This window comes from Zosterops lateralis (genome assembly GCF_965231275.1).
Source record: "Zosterops lateralis genome assembly, chromosome: 15".
Taxonomy (NCBI): domain Eukaryota; kingdom Metazoa; phylum Chordata; class Aves; order Passeriformes; family Zosteropidae; genus Zosterops; species Zosterops lateralis.
In genome coordinates this window covers 6,091,844-6,112,599 of record NC_139775.1, presented here as the reverse complement: position 1 = coordinate 6,112,599, position 20,756 = coordinate 6,091,844, and the positions used below count along the sequence as shown (strand labels likewise).

Here is a 20,756-nt window from a genome sequence, read left to right as displayed (position 1 = left end):
AGAAGGTTTTCAGGAGCCCTTTGTTTTAATGACCCATTAAAATAAAGGGCTCCTGATTAATTCAGCGATCATTACAAAGCCACATAACCAGCCTTCTCCCAGGCAAGGCTGGTTGCAGGAGCTTTCCAGGAGGCACCTCCAAAGACAGAGCAATAGAGCCCATACACCTGCCTAAAGTTATAAAACTCAATCATTATAACACAGCTCACACACAAATATACAGCTGAACCTTTTCCCTTCCGTTTCCTTTATGCCCTCATCTTCTGAAGGAAAGAGGCATTACTTAATAAAATCAGCAGACACTAAAGTTAATCCAGTCCCACTCAGCATCTGACCCAACATGAACTATCTGCTCCTGCATTTTAAATTTACTTTGCATTATATAATATGTAAGTCATCAGCACTTAGCAGGAGCTAAAACTGAATTCTCAGTTGACTGTAGGTAAACTTGGAACAGTTTCACCCCTGCTCCCCTGACCTTTGCATGCTTATCAGCCTGTCATTTGAAGGCTTCTCACTGTGCCCTTTTACTAAGAGCTGCTTTTTGTGCAATGCCAGCACCAGAGTAAGGTTTTCAATTGAGAGATGCTAAAGAAAAAATTAGGTCAGCATAGAGAAGGTGTTTCACTGGAGACAGTAAGTCAGCGCTTGAAAAGGAGGGCAGAGGTTGTTTTCTTCTTTGAATTATTAAAGACTGCAGTAGAACTAAGAAGTCCTTAGCAAGACAGGCTGGGGAGATCTTCCAAGTCCTCTTTTCCTCAGTTGCTCTCAGCTTTCTGCAGAACAGCACCAACCCCACAAGAAATGCAGGAGACTCCCACTCCGTGGCACCGTTCCCAACCAGATCCTCAGCCTACTCAGCTCTCACAGATCAGGCTCACTGCCCCTTACTGTAGGCATGAACATGGCCTTAATAGGCAACCACTTTCATGGTCCTACATCCTGGGAGACCCCAGACATCCCATGTCTAAGATTTGGAGCTACCAACTGTGGTGTGGTTCCTGAAGCAGCTGCTTGAGCTCAGGCTGCAGAGTCAACACTGCCTCCACCCACAGCAAGTTCCCTGACTAATTCCTCTGCCTTCTCTTGCAGCACCATCATCCCCACCTCACCCTGCCCTGTGTCAGAAGGGAGGAACCTTTGCCTGAATGGAGGAATTTTTTTACTTGTAAAATGAGCTTAAACTCCATATAACACACTTTAACAGGGGACAGAGGCAGCAGCAGCACACGTAGAGGAAGAGGGAAGGAATGCATGTGGCTGGGCTCTAGGGTGAATTATGTAGAAAATAAGGAACACAATCCTGTGCTTTCCTTGATTTAAATTTAATTACAGAAGTCTTCATTCAAGCCACCCCTGCGATGTTCCCAAAGAGCATTAACTGAGCCCCCTGAGAGAACTATAGTTAACCCTCCCAGGAACCAGGGACAGATCTCCTCTCACATGCTACATCTGAAGTCTTTCCCTAGGCAGACAATATCAGCCAGGGACAGAAACCAGGCAAGGATAACTGTCTCTTTGACCTAGATGGCTGTCACCATGTGCAAGCTCTTTGTCTTACCTCCTCAGGCAGTAAAATTAGTACAAAATACAGAAGTGAAAAAGCAAAAGTAAAGCTCTCACTGCTTGCCCATGCTGAAGGTACCCAAGTTATTTTAAATGCCTTCACTAGTGCAAGTCTGCAGATTCATGTATGCAAGATATGTGAGAAATATTTTAGCTTATTTGAATGGTAACTAGCAGATTTACATGTCAGTGTGACATTATTTAGCAAACTTCAGCCATCCTAGAGCAAAGGTTCAAACTCCATCAATGAGAAACAAGGAAGCATCTCTGCCTGAACATACACAAAGATCTTTTCTCCACATTCCAGAACAAGGATGGAGAGACGGAATATTAAGATTAGACTTATTTGGGTCAGAAGAGCTAAACAGCCCATACAGTTAAGTACAACATACTGTCAAGTACATAAACCCTCTTCATCAAGGACCACTTACCTGGCTTTTGCAGAAATACTTCATACTGCAGCCAAGTGCTAAGTCAACAAGACTTAAGTATAGCAGGTTGTTTGCTGGACAATAGCTTAAATAACCCTTTCAACCCTAATTTCAACAAGCCAATGACATAACTGACTTGTAACTAAATGGCTCCCATGTGAGATGCATAGTTTGTGTTTATATTATAATTTCAATTAAATACTAGCATAAGGTCTTAATGATCATGTTAATCACAGTCTCCTTGCATGAAATACACATTAATACTTAGAAAATGCAGCCTGAAATCTATTGCATTAATAAGAGCTCATTAATAATGCCTGAGTGAAGTAGGGGCTGTGGCAGACAAGCCCACAGCCTGTGCTGTTTATGCACAACATGTTTGACAAAGTATCAGGGTCTGGCCACTGACTTGATCTGAAACCCTGCACACTCAGCAACCACAGGGCTTGGGCTTGTGATGATCACTCTCCCTGCTCACACAAAGTCACCAGACAGTGTTTAACCTAAGGCTATTACACACCTACTGCAACAAAACAGTTGCACTCTCTCACATGCAATTATATTTTATGTTTCATTTCCTTAACTATGCAAGGCATACAAAATAAGAACTGCATGAAAAACTGCCTCACCTCAGGTGGGACCATTACATCTACAGACAGTGCTGTCAGTATTGCAGACAAGACAGCTTTAGCTATACTCACATTTTTTCCTCCTCCAGTTTGAGACCCCAAATTACATATTCCTGGTGCCCCTATTAAGCACTAATAAGTGGCCAAGGGGACCTTCCAGCCATCAGAAGATCAGCTCTGGCAGCAGGAAGTCTGTTCCACTTTAGTTTTTCTAGTATCCTTCTTACACAATGAAGCCTCCCTTTTCCACATGTAGCAGTCTCTCTCTTTCAAAGACCTTTTGTCATGATCTGATTCCCATAAGGACAATGGGATATATTTTACAGTAATGTTTTAAGACAAGTGCTGGGTGTTGCTCAACAATTCCAATGAAGCCAGGTTTTAATTTCCAAGTACAGTATAGGGCTCATGTTTACAAGAGCAGCTGGAGGAATTACTCATACTGCAGATACTGAGTGCACAACATGTATTTTTTAAAACCCAATTAAGTGGAATCACAATTATGAGCAATGATAAGCAATGCAAGAAAGGAAATTGGCTGCAAAGTCCAACAGAAGTTTAACATAGCAGTGGTGTGCTTCAGAACAAAGACACTCAGGAAATTAAGCATTATAGACATGGTTAAAGACAAATCTACAATAAGGAGACATTCAGAGGATGAGCAGTATTGATTTGTATAACTAGATGCAGGAAAGGGAATACATGACAGACATAATTCACCAAGTGACTACTCCAAGTTTATTTGGAAATACACATTAACATACCACATTTACCATGTATGCTCTTCTCTTTAGGCATTTAAGAAAAGCCAAAAAGAGCAGCATTGTGGCCAGAGAGAGAACACTAACAGCAGTCATTGCAATGCCAGCCCAGGCCTCCTTGCTCAGGAGAGTGCTCCCTGCAAAGCAAGGGGAAAGGCAGGCAGTTTGTGGAGACAGATCCTCACTAAGCCCAAGCAACATCCCCCCAGCACCATACTGGCTCAGTACCTTGGGCTGGAGACCACTCTTCTGGCACAAAGAGGACAGGGCCCCTCATGCTCACCACAGCAGAGTTCACAGCTGCCATCCCACTTTCTACAACAGTAACACAGCATAGTTGAACCCCATAGGGCAGTGGGTTATCTTCAATCAGTGCAACCTAAAACCCATTCAGACATTACCTCGCTTGCTTCTAGATGGCCTTGGGCATCTTGGTATGCACAGCGGGGAGTCTGGGTGAAAACGGTGGCAGATCAGAGCACTGCAGTGGAAGTACACCTGGGACAGAGAATGAGAGGAATGAGACATCCTTCCATTTTGAAACAACAACTGCTCCTCATTCAGTGTCACCTACCAGGCCAGGAACAGCTTTGTCACCAGAGACAAACGCAAAAGTCTTCACTTCCAGCCTTTGGCGGTAGTTAGCATAGCTGACACCACGTCCCACAGGGTGAAACACAGTCCTGTAGCTGTCTAGGTCATACTCACAGCTGCCAATAAACAAAAATCAAGTCAGAACATCAGGGTAGAGAAGGTTTGGATTGTTCATGTTGACTCCTTTAAGCAGCAGATTAAAGTTCAAGGTTGAGGTACTACCTTCTTACTACAAATTCCAGCATCCCAGGGCAGTACTTGGAAGGCCATCATACTTAATGCTCTCTTACTAAGGAGGGAGCAAGGGAGAATATGTACTCCCACCCTCTGCAAAATGTGCTTTTATTTGTATGGCAGGCCACTCACCCATCCACAACAATATTCCACTGGGGCAGAGATCCTGGATCTTGTGAGGCCGTTGCCCAGCAGTCATCCAGAACCAGGTGCAGGTTGGGGTCATCGCGGTTCAAGACCTGAACCTCCAGGAAGATGGGCTGCCGCAGGTACCTCACTATGGGATACTGATCTTCACGGTATGGCTGCCTGTATGAGTCCTCTGCAAGAGCCAAAGTCAATTCTATTAAATAACTTGCTGCAGGAGAGGGTCTCAAGCTCTTCAACAGCAGTTGGTTGGAAAACTGTCCGAGGGCCACAGATTTGAGGCATCTGCTTCAAGCAGCATGGATGAGCAGGAGGGAAGCACACCAGGACAGTAGAAGTCCTAGTTCCAGAACAGTTCACTCATCCACCCTCCCCCCTCCAGAAGCTCCAGATACTTCCCAGCCAACTGAACCCAGAGCCAGCTTTACCTGGGTAGCTCAGAAGAGCTAAGGAGAGGGAACCTTGATTCACTGAAGAAGGTGGAGGAGAAAGGTCATCTACTTTTATAGTGAGGGAGGCATCACCATTGCTGAAGGAGCACACGACTGTTAACCTGTAACAAGGAAGGAGCAGGTAAGTCACATATTGATGTGTGTGTAATACAGTACTGGGTGGCCTAAAGAGGTTTTCAGACACACCTGAGTTCACTGTCCCTTGAGATCCTGCCCAGGGGAAGGTCTGTCCATAATGCCCTCACCTCATTCTCATAATGAATCTTCTCCCCATCAAACTGTGGGTAAATAACAGCATTATTGAGGGCATTCCCAAAGCCTGAGTCCCACCCTCACCAACCCCAGCCACACACTCACCCAATGTCTGGTGCCACACCCATTCAGTGGGACATGAAACCTAACCCTGTCATTCAGAGGTGACTTGTAGGCTGGCCTGCACACAGGATCCCTGAGCCTGAGTGTGTCCAAATCCAGCAGTGGTGTGGTACTCTCAGCAACGACTTCAAAATCCATGTACCCATCCGGGGTGCATACAGCAGCTGTAATAGAGGTTCACATGTAAGTCAGTATCTGCCAGGAGCTGTTGGTGAGATGAACTAATCCAACACGACGTGTGACAATGAACCATGCTGAGGCATCACAGCACAGGAGTCAGTCACTTACCTACTGGTGTGTGCTGCTCACAGGGGCACTCAGGGTGCATCACCATTGCCACAGTCTGCCCATGGAAGTGAAAGGCCAGTCTCAAAGAGGACATGTAGTACTGAAGTCCTGAGCAACTCTCCCCAGGCAGCTGAAGGAGAAGAGTTACTCTCTTGAAATGTGACTACAAGAGCTCATTTTAACACATACACCTGTTAGAGCTGATTAACAAATAAGACAAGACTGAGAAGCACAAGCAAACTCATTTGCATTGCTCTAGGCATGCCAAATACCTACCCCCACCATGAGAAATATTTTCACCTCCATCTGTTTTTGGCAAAAGACTCCAGGGAACCCAAGTTACCTTGCATTATGATGTCTGCCTATCACAAAGTCAGTCTGCATTCATCTTAATGACACCTGCCCCCAGCCAGCCACGGGGCACAGCTGACTTGACAGATGCTTAATCAAGGTCAAAGCTACTGTGCTCTGGGTCTCAAAACAACGGGGAGGTGTGATCACATCAACACCTGCGACTCAAGGATCAGAACTCACCCTGGACTTTAGGGCTCCCCTGCTAATATACAGCCTGACCCCTCCTCTCTGTGTGTCCAGAGTGATTCCATTTTCCTGAAGCTGATCCATGGGGATGGTCTTATTCTCTACGCCCACATCCATGAGGATCGCTGGGAAGGCTGGGATGACAACAGTCATGTGTGTTGCATTGCAGATTGCTGGACCTGCAAAGACATCTTTGATAAATGCAACATCAGCTTCCCTGGGGCAACCACAGGTCATGTTCTGACTCTTTCCATGCATTACCTGGAGCACAAAGCATTCTTGACTCCACAGTCAATCTGTGTTCAGGAAGGCCGTACATGAGCTTGAGTGCCACAGTGTAGAGCACCTTATCATCATGCTGACAAAGAAGATGGAGCTCTTAGACACTGCTCAGCTGCTGATCCATCAGAATACCAGCCCCAGAGGGCTGTGTACTGCATCAGGTTCAGGTTTGCTGCAATTCATGTCTGCAAAAGCAGTTTCTTCCCACCTCACCCTTTCTAAAAAGAGCTGCTGATCATGAGACTGCCAGTCAGATGCTCCCAGGACTGGCTGTGGCTAGAATTCTACTTCTGGAGACTCCCACTCACTGTGCTGCTGTCTGAGATGCACACTGTGCCTCCCCATTCCCTTGTTCCAGGCAGTTCAGTGACAGCTGTGCAAAGTCAAGCAGCTTTGCACACACCAGCTCAGCCCAGCAGTGCATCAGCTTGACATCAGCTCTGGCCCTGGCCTGAAAATGCATTCCCAGGTCTACAGGAAGGAGACAGTGCTGGCCAAACAGGGGCTGGGTAACTCCTCAGAGCTGATCCTCCATTCACATACCTTGTAGGACACGACTCCAGTAGCAGCAAAGGCCACCTGAAAGATCAGGTTGGGGCCATCCACGAGAAAGTTATAGCCTTGCTGCATTGCTTGCCCAAGGCTCAGCTGATGTATTCTGGTTCCAGCATCAACCGACAGATTCCAGGACATTGGAGCTGCTGGAACCTGCAAAGCAAAAAATCCCTGCTTGGGAAAGGAAGGCACAGAAGCACCAAGGCATTATCACCCTGCAGGGCTACCACCTCCCAGGCTTTACATTCAAGCTCTCTATATTGACAGTAGAGAACTAGGCTTCCCAGCAAGATGCAAGTTCATCAGAGAGGTCCGTGCCTGAACTTGGAGATTATCAGGCTCAGTTAATGCCAAAACCCCAAGCAGTCCCCCCCAGCTCCCCTCACACGGTAGAAGGAACATACCATGTGCTCATCACTGAGACTTAACATGAGTCCTGGGAAGGTAACCTGAAACACAGGACAAGAATTAGACTGCAGGAACTTGCAGGGTTGTAGCCTCACAACAAAATCTCCACTACAGCTTCCCAAAGTAGACAGTCAACATCAGCTTTCCAGCTTCCCCTGCAATAAGGCTGGAACCAGGCTGGGTGCATTGTTAACAACCATTTGCAAACCAGCTCTCTAAAGAGCCAGCAGCCAAGCCAAAATAAAATGCAGCCAAGAGACTTCCTTGCCACTCATTGGTGCTTTCCCCAGCTTTCTGCAGATCCCAGACACACAATTCCAAGAGACAGCCACCCTTGCAAGCCTCAGAGCAGGATCTACAGCACTCCCAACTCCTTTACTTACTGCCATGAAGTCTTTTGTGCAGTTTGTTGCACCAGCAAACACAGGAGTAGTGACTTCATCTGCAAGAATGCTGTCACAGTGAGTGCTGTAGGTAATATTTGTCTCCTCTCCCATTGTGTCATTCAGTATCAGCTTCAACCAGAGCTGGTGCTGACCATGCTGCAGATAAGAGACATTAATTAGAAAGAGGCAGCAGTACTCACTACAGCATGAGGGCAGCTAAAAGCCATTGGGACTGAACTCTTCAGAGTTGGTATAGGCGTTCGTACCAGTGCAAGGTCAAGATGACTTCTTGTTTTAAAAGCCCAAAGGAAAAGGATGAGCTCTTTAGGAAAGCAGGGGAGGCATAGGGCTAGGTTGAAGAGCAGAAGATACAAAGACAGCTGCAGAAGTCAAGAATAAAACTCCAAGGAGTAGCAAGTTTTAGTACCAGAAAGTCAGCTGGCCAAAAAACTAAGCTAATAAACAGCAGAACAGAGTCTTATGGCATTTCAAATACCTAAAAGCAACAGTTACCAGTAAAGGATCTGACTTTGGCCTCCCACTTACTACTCTACCTCAACAGCTGTGATCAGCATATGGTGTTAATTGTCTGTCAATACACATTTAAATTGATGGGTGCTCTGAAATTCTTGAACCTGGTCCATCTCCCTACAAGAAAACCTGTCAATTAGTTCAAGTCTACAGGAGAACACAACATTAAGAGCAGGCTCTGAGGGATTTAATGCTTAGCTGAAAGAATAAGAATTTCAGTAGCTTTGGTTTTCTTTTTCAGCTTTTGGCATGAAGTGTTTTTCTATAAGTGTTTTAGTTTATCAGAAGTATAAGTATCCTAGGTCTTGAAGAAAGTTAGAAATAGAAACCCTATTAAACCCAGTCCTGTCCAAAGAAAAAAACTAAAACATCTCCTAGCACCATTACAGCAGGTTCCCAGGATGAAGACCCCTTTACCTGCAGGCTGGTGCAGTTGACAAACAGGACACTGAGTATCAGCCTCTCATAATCCATAGTGTGGTCACAGGACACGATCTCCTCACCATTCACATCTAGGAGGGACATGGAAGATTAGCCCTGCAGCTGGCAGGTTTCAGCAGGAGGGCCAGGGCAGCAGCAATACATACCAACAACACACACATGCCAAGAGTAGTTGCTAAGCTCTCTGGAAAACTCAATTTCTATCCCATCTCTATGGCAGGTCACATTCTCTGCAGAAGGAAGACCACCATGAGCTCCAGCAAATCCTCCTGCAGGCACACACCCTGCAAGCCCCCCAGCCAGCCTTCCCTCAGAGCCCCTTCCACGCCAAGGCAGAGAGGAAGCAGCTCCAAGCAAACACAGAACCCACATCCCCACTACAGCCAGCCCAGAGAGAGCACATTACCCAAGAAATCCTGATCCCCCAGGCCATTAGCACAAGGGGCTAAGCACAGCAAAAATCCAAACAGGAGCAGCAACCTGCAAGGAAAAGAGAATCAAATAAGAGAGCAGCAAAGAAAGACCCAACCTCCCATTGTGCTCCAAACCACACTCACCACATCCTTGAGGTGCTCCAGCCCTGCTGCTCAAACCCCATCTCTTCAGGACACCACAAGCTTAGTCTTTGGCTGCCCAGGGATGGTTATATAAGCCCTGGGTCTGGCTCACACAGGTGCCTCCTCTCTGCTGCCCAGGGAGCAGAGCACTTGCACCTGCTGCTCCTTGAGTGGAGCAGCTCACAGGAGACTTTAAGGCAATAGTAAGAGTTTAGCAGGGGTTGTTGTTGCCTTTTATTTTTAAGGCATCCTTTCCTTGCTCTGATAATGTATTTTCTTTATTCTAATGCTAGATATTTAATAGAAAAACGCATGACTGTTTCAGCAGTTATATTTTTAAATGGAGTTTTCTGTGCCAGCATGACAGCATTTGAGACACCACTGAGCTCAACATGGCTTTCCTTGGGACTATTGGAAGCACTGGTGAAGATATCATGGGGGAAAAGATCCCCCAAACCAAGGCAAACGTTATAACAAAGCAAAGAGCCTGAATGCCAGGTCAGAACTTCTACTTTTGAGCACTCACAGCAAAAACTGCAAAAGTCCCTGTGATACAACAGATAATGTCACTGCTGCCAGCCCTGCTGTGTGCAGGCTCTGCAAGAGACCCCCTTTGACCCACAGCAGAACAAGGATCGCATCGAGTGGGTGTCAGGCAGGGCTGGTGTGGGTCACACTGAGCCTGGTGTGGGTCAGGCTCAGCCTGGCTGTGGGAACTGGCTTCTCAAGAGGACATCCAGCAGCAGTGTGTCCTGGGGCACAGAAGTTTTGCCTCCCTAAGAAGTGAAGAAATAAGCTCTTATTGTTGTTTTAAATGTTGTCATCATTTCTGAATTGTGTAGCCACGATTACCCAGTGTGACTAATTTAATTCTTCTCTAAGCCCATTAGTTCCAAAGATCTCATTAGGCAAGCAGGGGCTTACTTGCCTCCCCTTGCATGGCCTTTACCTTACCACATTTGGTGCTTTAAAAAATTGCAATGAGGAAATGTTGTGCTGGATAAATACCTCATGCAAAACAGATTGCACAACAACACCACTGCAGATTTATGCTCCAAGTTATCTACAACAACCTAACTGGTGATGCTGCAGCCTTTCAATCTAAATTGTTTAGCTGGCAATGTTTTATTTGAGACAGCTCTCAAATTAAGAGTAATACCCTTACACACAGTGAAATCCAATAACAAATCAAAGCCGCAGGTTAATTCATTAGTTTACAACACCATGTACCATCACAACAGAATTTCTCTTGAGCCTGGTAAGACAGTTCAATTGGAAATGGAATGGTTCTGAAGCTCTTTTCAAACACAAAAAGAAAAGCTTCATTCTAACTATCCAGAGAGTTAAAAAAGTTCACAGTTTTGAGCTTTAGTCTCAAAAGAATAATCTCTATTCAGGCTGAAAAATTTAGCTCATTTGATGTTGAATCATTTATTGCATTTCAAGTTGAGGTTTTTGGATGGGACAAAGATGAGCAAGTACCAGGAGTTTGGAAACAGATGAAGATTTTATTTGGTCTTTTCTTTTTTCTTTCTTTATTGTGATGCCCACTTTTTTGACAGAAATAATAATAAAGCTTGCAAAGTCCTGAAGCTTGTCCCCAACTGACGTGGGTTTTTCTTTAATTAAAATTTGGAACAATATTTTCTAATTTACCATTATACAGGGTAAGTTTAAAATCAATTTTTTCAGATGTTAATGACAAAAATCACTCTGAGATCAATACTTTGTGTGCTGGATTAATTAAGAGAAAAGCAAATTAAGGTACTTCTGTAGTAAACACCAAAGATCTTGAAAATTAAAAGGACTCTTGTGCCACCAAATCACTTTTCATGGTGTACCATATTTCCTCTCTCCTCCCAGGCAATGGTGGTATATGCAGTATGTGAATGGTGACCATTTTACCCCTGAAAAAAGGCCTAGTAAAAGAAATGAAATTCAATGGCATCAAGAAACAGCTAATCATACACACACACACACACACACACACACATGTATTACCTATCTTTATTCTACAACAGTTAGTTTTTTCTGGTAGCTGTAAATTTAGCTCCATGCTGAGCCTGGTTAAATAGAAACCAGAATAAATGGCTGCATTTTTATTAGAAAAGCATGAATGCAGTACAGAGGACCTGAGAAAGGGCTGAGAGTAAAACTGTCTTCTAAAGTGGGGATGGAGGCTGGTGAAGCACAGCCTGTCCTGACTGCCCTGAGATGGCAGGACAGCACCAGGGACACCTGTGTCTGCAGGTGACATGGGGGACAACCAGGGCTTGGCTTTACTCTGACCTGGATTTGCTTATTCAAAGGTCCAAACCTGTCACAGGATCTGACTGATTCTTCTTGTCCTCATGGGAAGAAAAAGGTTGGTACAAGTTCATTCCTGAAGAGCTCTTCAATCCCTGTCTGAGAAAATAATGAAGAGAGAAAGCCCATTTTGGGAGGTCTCTGGTGTGTCACAGGGGCAGAATTATGGGATGTAAATGAGGTGGCAGAATTCCATTTGGGGATTGCACCAACGCTGAGCAAGGAGTTGGTTTGTGGTTCTCTAATGGGGGCACAACAAGCAACAAAACCCCACTGCTAATTGCTGAGGGTAGAGTCTCTGAGATCCAGGTTAATTCAGTGAGTCACAGAAAACAGCTTGGCAAAAAGTAATGTTTATGTGGCAGTTCTTGTGACTGTAGCCAGAAGAACCCTGAGCTCACAGCACTGCAGGAAGCTGCAGTAGCCTCTTACCAACTTTTCAGCTGCCAATTGAAAACTGGCTTTTTATATGGCTTGCTCTTAGTAATTCTTTTGGACTGTAAGTTAGAATTATTCTAATTCTATAAATTTCTGGTCGTAGAGGTTGCCCTTAATGCCACTGAACTCAGAGGAAATTATTTCTAAATCAAGATACCATTATTTGTGATGGGGAATGGACCCATCTGTTCCCAGGCAAGGACCACAGTGCCCAGGAGGGGCAGTGGGTGCAGACCCATCATGTTTCCTTTTCTGGAATTCCCTATGGTATCCTGAGGAAATCCTGCACTTTTTTTCTACGTCTAAACAGAGATTACTATACCTGTCAGAGGAGTTTTTTATTTGCCAGTTTCCTGAAGATCTCCTGATGAAATGCAATTTACATGGCTGTGGTTTTGCCAACTGAGACTTGCAGACTTGTTGGAGGTTTTATCCAAACATCTCCCTGTTCATCATTTCCAAGACTTCCTACACAAAATCGAAGTGCCTGGTTTGACAGGGGAGTGACTTGTTTTCAAATACAGCATGATAGTAAAAGATGGGTTACAAAGGGCTTCACCAGTAAAGATAATTGCTCATCCATTTCCTCCCATTAAACTCACTACTTGGAGTGAAAACTGGTCACTGACACTCATGGCCTTTTGAAAGTTCTTTTTGTAGTTCAAAGTCCTTTTGCAATTCCCACAGAACAGTCAGGCAAAGACACAGAGAAGGTGACTGGAGCCCCTCTCTAAGTAGTCAATTATGCAATACACTGTACAAGGCAGTGCCACCTTCCAGGAAATGAAAGTATTCACCACACCACAGCCTCATTACCTATGCAGATCTCCAGACAGAGAGCCTGCAAGGATGAACTTTGCCTCCCCATTCCCCTCCTCACAGGGATGTCTCAGCTTGTAATCATTAATGAACTATCCCTGCAATGGAAGAGTGACTGTGCACTCAGAGCTTCTTTGGGAAACCAGGAGCTGCTGAAAATGTCGAGCAGGTATCACAAAGCAGCAGCTGATGGCAATGTGGATCTGCTGAAAGAGGCCACCAGGAAAGACCTCAACACTTCAGATGAAGATGGGATGACACCCACCCTTCTGGCAGCCTACCATGGGTACCTGGAAGCTCTGGAGGTCATTTGCCGGAGGGGGTAAGTCATCCAGCCTCCACTGCTTAAACCTGGGCCTCAAAACCACAGTTACTCTGGCATGTTAATAATGTCCTCACAACCTCAGGCCCAGAAGGCTGAAAATCACTGTAATTTCTTTCAATGCATTGCCAAGAATGGTTTCTTTAGTGCCACTGGCTTAGGTCCAGAGCCTGCAGGCAGGTCTCTTCATTATTTTCTCAGACAGGGGTGTTGAACAGTTCTTCAGATGGTCTGTCAGTGAAAATACATCAGCATCCACAGGACCACATCGTGTGTGGAACCTGCAGAGAGACAGGGCCCTGGCACCTTTCCTTTCCTCACTGAAAGTTGCCAATAACCTTTGAGGATATCTTGAGACAGGATTTATAGAGAAATCCCTAATTTGAAACAGTTTTAGCAAAAAATACCTCCCATTTGCTTCCAAAGTGCCATTAGTAGGGACTTGTGAAGATTTAATGCTGTCCAGAGGTGAGTCACAACAGATAGCTTTGAGCCACTAACATCTAAAGTGATTATTTCTCTGCTTTTTTAACAACTACCATCATGCTAAAACTGGGATTACTGTTTCAGGAGCTGTGATAGGACCCTTGTAAACCATTAAAAAAAAAAAAAAAAAAAAGAAAAAAAAGAAAAAAAGAAAAAAATGAAAGTAAGGTTTTCTACAGGTTTATTTTCTAGTAATAAAATGTCTGTATCATTTAAATGTCTTACATGGTTAAAATGTCTTATTGAAATGGTAATTACCTCTCCACCACCAGTACTCTCTTGCTCAGAGCCTACCTTTTAAGCTGTGATTCTGTAATAACATCTAATAAAAGAAAATCTGCTCTTGTGTAGAAATACAGTTAATAAAATGTTCTTTTGCAGAACAGTGAACAGATTGCAGGGAACAGCTGAATACTATTTGGATGTATTTCAGTTTTCTTTTATTGAAAATGGAGTTAAAAAAATGTGGTTCTTTTCATAGATTTGCTTTATAGCTCATTGGGCTCAGGTGTGGCTGTGGTATCACAATGAAAAAGACCTTTGGACTGCATGGTTGTTGCTGTGTCCTCAGGAGAAGCAAAAATAGATTGACAGTTTTTCAACTTGTGCAATTAAGGCAGCTCCCAGGAAATACCTGTCAGTAAGGTTTGTCCTTGAACACCTGCAAGGCAGAACGACTAGATAAGAAACAAACAGCAAAATAATTTCTTTTTTTTCAAAATATGAGTGAAAAATATATCTCCTTCTACATAAACTGACAGAAATCACAGCAGATGACACAAAGATCAAAATTTCAGTATATTTATATTTCATGTATTTTTAAGTCTTTTTCTTGATAGAGGACAGCTTGGGGACAGTATCACCTCAAAATCTTCAAACATATGTGTTTACCTCTGTTTTAATCTAAGATTTCTTGACACAATCAGAAAGTTGTGTCTGTTAAAGGTATGGCTGCATTCTCACTGTTTTTTGGGGGGAGAAGCTGAATTTTAGATGTTTGAGCTGATCTCCAGCCAGTTAATGTTTTCTTGTGAGAAGGTATTTTAATTATTTTTAACAAATTTGTCCTTTCCTTGAAGAGGTTTCCTGACAGAGGCCCTGTGGTACAGGGCAATTTTCTTTAGAGTGGTTGCAGATTTTAGGACTCTCAAGCTTTGGCCCTTGGAAAGTTAGCAATACTAACAATAAACCCCTTTCATCTTGAAGTGATTTGTCTTCCCAGGGGTCAGGAGACATTTTCTCTGCTTACCTTGCAGGTACATGAATAAAGGCAAGACCAAATAGCAGAATCTGCTCTCTTTTGTGTGAGCTCTTCCTTGGAAAAGCAGAGAAAGGAGAAGAATGAGAACCCAGAGTCGATGTCAGACCTTGTCCAAAGTCCCACTGAGATGGGAACAGCCACTCAGATTTGTCAATTGTTTGAGACTCAAAGGCTGGCAGGTTCCACAGGGAAAACCCACCACAAAGAGCTCCGAAGGGAGCTGGGGGAGGATGGATCCCCCAGCACTCCCAGGGCTCAGGGTACGGCAGCCAGTTCACAGTGTGGGAATTCGAGAACCCAGCACGCTCAGCCACAGCCAGGCAGCTCCTCAGGGCACAGCCACAAAAGCAGAAATATGTACACATGGTTTCCATGTGTCTGAGTAGAGAAACTTTGATCCTCAGCTGCCATCCCCTTGTAGCAAAACCTGAGCTCCCACGGCTGGCACGGCTGGCTCTGCTGGACCCCTGACCTCACCCCTGCCTGGGGCAGCTCAGGCTGAAGTGTTCTGATCTGAACGCATCTGATGTGTTCAAATATGGCCCTCAACAAACCTGGCAGTGCTTTTCTTCAGAGTCCCAATGCCTGAAGGGCATTTGGTGGCAGGATGTACCATGTCTTTCACAGTACAGTTGCTGTGGTACCAACCTCTGAGTCATTGAAATGCTTGAACTCCCAAGAGTGGAAATTGTCCTTGTAAATTTGGTCCCTGACTCTGAAGTCAATAAGGATTTTGGGCTTCTGTGGCCACCCTGCTTGTTGGTCACAAGAGGACACAAGCTCTGTTCTGAACATTACTAAGGTTGACCTTGCCAAATGTGTATCTAAATATTCAAGCTGATTCTTGTCTGCAGGCCAGCAGTTCAGTGTCAAATCAGTGCAAGAGTTAAAAATCAAGCAATACTTTTCACTGGCTTTCAACTCAATTGAAAAATTTGGCATTTTATTTTCCAATGAGCTTCTGCTTTTCAAACCCTCATGAGCAAAAACAGCTTACAGAGAACAAAAGAACTGAAAAACGTGGCATCCATCTGGGCTTAAACTAATAGCAATGGAGATAAATGGGTAATCAGGGCTTTACTCCAGATCATTTGCCTATTACCTACCCAAAAAACTTACTGCAGTGAGTTCACTAAGTGTGTATCACTGTGGCCAGTGAGGAAACCTCCTAATTTTGCCCTGTATTAGACATGCAAAAGGAACAAGGAAACCAAGAACACTTTAAAATATTCCATACAAATGTTCTTGAAACAGTTTTACCAGTAATTTAGTAATGAGACTAAATCAAAGCCTGAGCCTAGTTTGAGTTGCCAGACCCTGGGGTGACAAAGGAAATGCCCTGGCTCCCTTATGGGGAGATGCACAAGCAGTCACAGTCAGCCCTGTGAACTGGTTTAACTCATGGGGCAGGAATTGGAGCTCATGCCACACACACAGCCCTGCTCAGGGCTTGTGTAAGTGGGTGCAGCCCTGTTCTAGTGGCTGGAGCCAAGCTGAACCATTGTCCCTGGGCTGCTCTCCTCAGAGCAGAGCAGAGTGACACATTTAATGTCTCTGCAGAGTTTAGTGTGGGTAGCCCAGCTCACTGTATGCTGTTTTCCAGGGGTGATCCAGACAAGTGTGACATCTGGGGGAACACGCCCCTGCACCACGCTGCCTGCAATGGCCACATCCACTGTGTCTCTTTTTTGATCAATTTTGGAGCCAACATCTTTGCTCTGGACAACGACCTGCGCACTCCCCTGGAGGCAGCTGCCAGCAGGGACCGCAAGGAGTGTGTCCAGATCCTGGACAAAGCTGCCACCGAGCAGAACCTGCTCAATCCAAAGAAGGTTTCCAAGCAAAAGGCACAGGCCCAGAGGAACGTCGAGAGACAAATCAAGGAATGTGAGAGGCGCCAAGAGAAACACCAGCATGAAATGAACCGGAATTATATTAAAGAAAAGGTTGGCACAGTGAATTCTTCCAAAGGAACGCACTCCAGGGTAAAGTTGCCCGGTCTATTTGCTTCAAATACCACAAGTACTTTAACCAAAAACCTGAAAGATACCTTGAAACTCAAGACAAAAAAGACATCTGACAGCACAAGAAGGCAGGAAACACAAAGAAATGACCAAGAGGATGATAGGGGTAAGAGAAGTGTGATGCATTTGTTTGATGAGAAAGAGGAGGATGAATTACTCAATGACATCGAAGAGAAAAACCTTGCTGGTAATGACAGTCAGCTCTCCATTTTTCAACGGCCAGGTCTTGGCAAGATTGTGTTTGGAAGGAATTTGGCTGCAGAGGTAAATCCTGAAACTGTGTCTTCTGAGAAAGAAGGTATAAGAGTTACAATGGCCAGTGAGCTCTTTCAGAATGAGAATGCTGAGAATGGCAGGGAAGATGATGCTGAAAATAGTGCTGATGTCCCTTGGAATGAGGAAGAAGTCATTTGGGATGATGAAGAAACAGAGAATACACCCCTTGAGGTATTTCTGGCATCACAGATGCTGGATGAGTTTCTTCCAGTCTTCATGAGGGAAAAAATTGATTTAGATGCCCTGATGCTATGTACTGATGAAGATCTACAGAGCATTCAGATGGAGCTTGGGCCAAGAAAAAAAGTCCTGAATGCTGTGAATAAAAGAAAACAGGCGCTCAAGAACCCTGGGAAAACTATAGATACTTGCTTATAAATGACTATACCTGTTATTGTAACCTACAGGCTGATTCATTACCTTTCCCTCTCTCCAAAGAGTGTGCAACTCTTTTCAGAAGTCTGCTAAAGCAAAAGGCAGAGAGGTTACCAATTGCTTTAAGAAGCAAAGCAGGGATAACAATTTTTCTCTCTAGATAGGCAGTTGTGGTGAACAGGATATTAAGTAAAGATATATTCTGCCAAAAAGCAAGCAAAAAACCCAAAAGCTTTTTCTCCTTGAACTGTTTATGTGGTTTGGATTTCTTTTGGTCCAGATAATTTCAAATATCAGTGAAGGGTAGGCCTGCTGCATTCCTTAATAAAGGCCTTCCTTTCTTCTCCAAAACCACAATGCAAAGAGCATTCTCAGAGCTTGAGAGCTTGGAGTTTTCTCCATTTGCTTCTGTAAGATCAGTAAAACCACTCTTCCTGATACTGATGGTATGTTAGAAAAGGAATCTGAATCTTTATTTTAGCTGTGGTTTATTGACTGTAATCACCTCTGAATTAATGTAAATAAGACTAATTTACAGCAAGTTTCATGGTTTTGTCAGTAAAGTTTTTAATTCTGTATTGACAATAATTTAAAAATACATGAAGTATCTTTCCAAGAGATGTTCAATGTGAGTTGTATATTCCTTTCTTATCCCATTGGACTGAATCTAATTGCCAGCACCCATCATGTCCTAAATGTCATCAACGCTGCAATACTTTTTGCTACAAGAATCTGAGGTTTAATTTTCAAAATTTTGGACCTATTTTGGTATACCCCCAGCTTGGTTCCTATAGGCTGCATTTTCCATGCAAAGTCCCAGAAATGAGGATTCACATTCATATATTCACCATTTTCTGTGGGTTGTTGTCAGCTTTAGCCTGAGAGCTGTGTATCACACACACACAGAGCTCATGAAAATAAAGAAAAAGAAAATGAGCTGTGCTGCTGTGGAAGCTCCTGCTCTGCACAGTCTATCTGGAGATAGATAGATTCACAGCAGGGTTCCCCTGCTCTTCTGCTCCCTTGGGAAGCCAGCACTATCAGATAAAAATTAATCACTCCTGTTGAGTTTTGTGAATCTAATAAAGTGCTTGTGGCAGCCATGCTCTGGCTAAGATCACAGATTTTACATGCACATTTATTAGCAGAACATTTATCTTTAAAGCTCTTTTTATAGCTTTCCATTAGTCAGCAATGATTTTTTCCTTAGGGGCATGCTGCACTTGTGGACGCTAATCCTGGTTAATGATCTGTGTTTTCACGTTTCTTCTTTCCATATCATCTTGTGACTGTGATTTGTGTATTATAGTATCTTTTCTTGGGTGGACTTTACACTGCATTTTTCCCTGCTTGGATTCCTGTACACAGCAGGTTGATACGTTCTTATATTAAGCAATCACATCAAAGTCCTGTTCCATGCAACCTTCCATGATTGCTCAGCACATTAATCCAGACACCTTCCCCTCAGACTCTGTCTGGTTGTTTTCATTTTGGCTAAGAAACTACCAAATGTTTAACAAAACAAGAAGGAACCAATTAATCTTTCCTATCTGAAGGCATTATAACAGGTGGATTTTCAATCCCCCTTCCCTACCCTGGAGATGCAAATGCTTCCCATTCCTGCTGAGGCCAGCCCAGCCTCATTCCCCTCTGCACCCTCCAGTCCCTGCCCCAGCACACGGGGCTGACAAGGTCTGTGCTGCTCCAGTGACTCCTCCCTGCTGCAAAGTGCTGACCAGGGATGCACCATTTTCAGGCCAGAATTTAAATAAGTGGGTTAGATTCAGCTGTCCAGGAGATGATTTCAAAAACTCTAAGCATGCAAATGCCTGTCACCAATGAGAGGCAAATGTAGGGAGATGAGAAGGCACTGCAGGGGGAATCAGGAACCAAGGATCTCCAAATTGCACTGAAAATCTGTCTCTGTGCTTCCTCATCTCCAGCCTCTCAGAGAGAGAGAACAGCAGAGACCATCTGCACATAGTAACTCAGTTGTCACAGGCACCTCCTTAGGTATTTGCACTGACTGTGGAGCTAAAAGAAACAGCACCAGACCTGTAGGAGTCCCTTGTCTTCCAGGAACTCCATCAAGAGACTAAAAAGCCCCAGAGCATCCCATATGACACTTATTTTTAGGCAACTGAATTAATTTTTATTCTTTTTGATTAAAAAAAATGCAATTGTGCTAACCCTTTTCTTATGGGATAGTAGGAAGCAGCCCCTTGGAAAAAATTGGGGGGAAATTAAGGAAGACTCATATTTCAGGTTTTTTCCACTCATGTGCTTTGCTGTTTTCAGATTTTTTTTTATTTACCAACCCCTTTGTTTCCTTTAGAGTTTGGAAGCATTGGAATCTTAGCTGTGACTTCTTAGGAATATTTGTATAGCTCAGTTCCGTTGGAGAGGCTTTATGTATCACACGTGCAATCCTAGAGCAGAACCCAAACCATAAAACCAGGCAATCTCACAGGTGCACAGCCCTGCCAAGTACAAAGTTCTCCATCCTTAAGATTTAATACTCTCCACTGGACAGATATTAAGAAAATGTGCAGCACGGGACAACTGCAAAACTGAGTATCACAGAGGAACAGAGCACTCCCTGTATCTTCCCTTGACATTCAGTGATCACATTTACGGAGAGAGCAGTCACTGCAACAACTTGAATGTTTCTTTTTTGTCTTCAAATAAATCAACAAACCAGAAAAGGAATTGACAACAAAAAGAAAAACAGCATCTATTTAATTTTAATATAAATGCAAGTTACACAATTTAATGATCCACTAATTTGTAAGAGAAGGGAACACAGAAATTGAAGCTATTATTTCCCCTCAGAAAATCTAAAGGTGGCATCCAAGCAATTTCCATTGTAACTGAACCAAATCCTCTTCATGACATCAGAGTTACAACACTTGAGACCAGGCTCCCAAAATCTCCCACTGCCAATGAAGCTGTGAACAATGTGGGTTTTCAGAACCAGGTCTTTGGACTGGCTCCATTTGTTTTTTAAAGTGCATAGTCTGTAGGGGAGTACATGTGAAAATAAATTGGATTTGCCTTCTTCCCAAACACTGTGTCTCAATTCAAATTACAAATCTAGTATAACACTGGCACAGACCTGGGATAATACTGTCATACTTATTAATTGCAAGTTTCCATGGAGTTCTTGAGTAACAGAGCATCATTTGCTCTCATGTTTACCTCAGGTTAGTGTAGTTCTGCATGCCTGGAGTAACAAACTAAGTCAACACATAAACTTCTGAACACTTTAGAA

The 20,756-nt window shown here is 43.9% G+C and overlaps 2 protein-coding genes across 2 annotated transcripts; one reads left to right on the top strand and one right to left on the bottom strand.

The window, feature by feature from the left end:
• Positions 1–3,381: 3,381 nt before the first annotated feature.
• ZP2 (zona pellucida glycoprotein 2) lies at positions 3,382–9,218 on the bottom strand (the record flags this gene model as incomplete). Its single annotated transcript, XM_083872789.1, has 18 exons — positions 3,382–3,524; positions 3,616–3,702; positions 3,789–3,885; positions 3,962–4,097; positions 4,348–4,537; positions 4,791–4,915; positions 5,001–5,092; positions 5,172–5,353; positions 5,478–5,607; positions 6,012–6,196; positions 6,279–6,375; positions 6,843–7,007; positions 7,259–7,303; positions 7,646–7,804; positions 8,597–8,691; positions 8,767–8,850; positions 9,027–9,100; positions 9,178–9,218. 18 exons carry the CDS (start codon positions 9,216–9,218, stop codon positions 3,382–3,384), a joined length of 2,127 nt encoding a protein of 708 aa, XP_083728915.1.
• A 3,597-nt stretch (positions 9,219–12,815) lies between these two features.
• Positions 12,816–17,510, top strand: ANKS4B (ankyrin repeat and sterile alpha motif domain containing 4B). Its single transcript, XM_083872151.1, has 2 exons — positions 12,816–13,063; positions 16,414–17,510. The coding sequence occupies exons 1-2, from the start codon at positions 12,900–12,902 to the stop codon at positions 17,486–17,488; spliced, it is 1,239 nt and encodes a 412-aa protein (XP_083728277.1). The 5' UTR covers positions 12,816–12,899; the 3' UTR covers positions 17,489–17,510.
• The last annotated feature ends 3,246 nt before the right edge of the window (positions 17,511–20,756 follow it).

What these genes read in the sequence shown, in the direction of transcription:
- ANKS4B (XM_083872151.1), top strand. Translation starts at nt 12,900, where the DNA reads ATGTCGAGCAGGTATCACAAAGCAGCAGCTGATGGCAATGTGGATCTG. An exon ending in GAGGTCATTTGCCGGAGGGG is followed by an intron (nt 13,064 to 16,413) that starts GTAAGTCATCCA and finishes GCTGTTTTCCAG; the next exon opens with GGGTGATCCAGACAAGTGTG.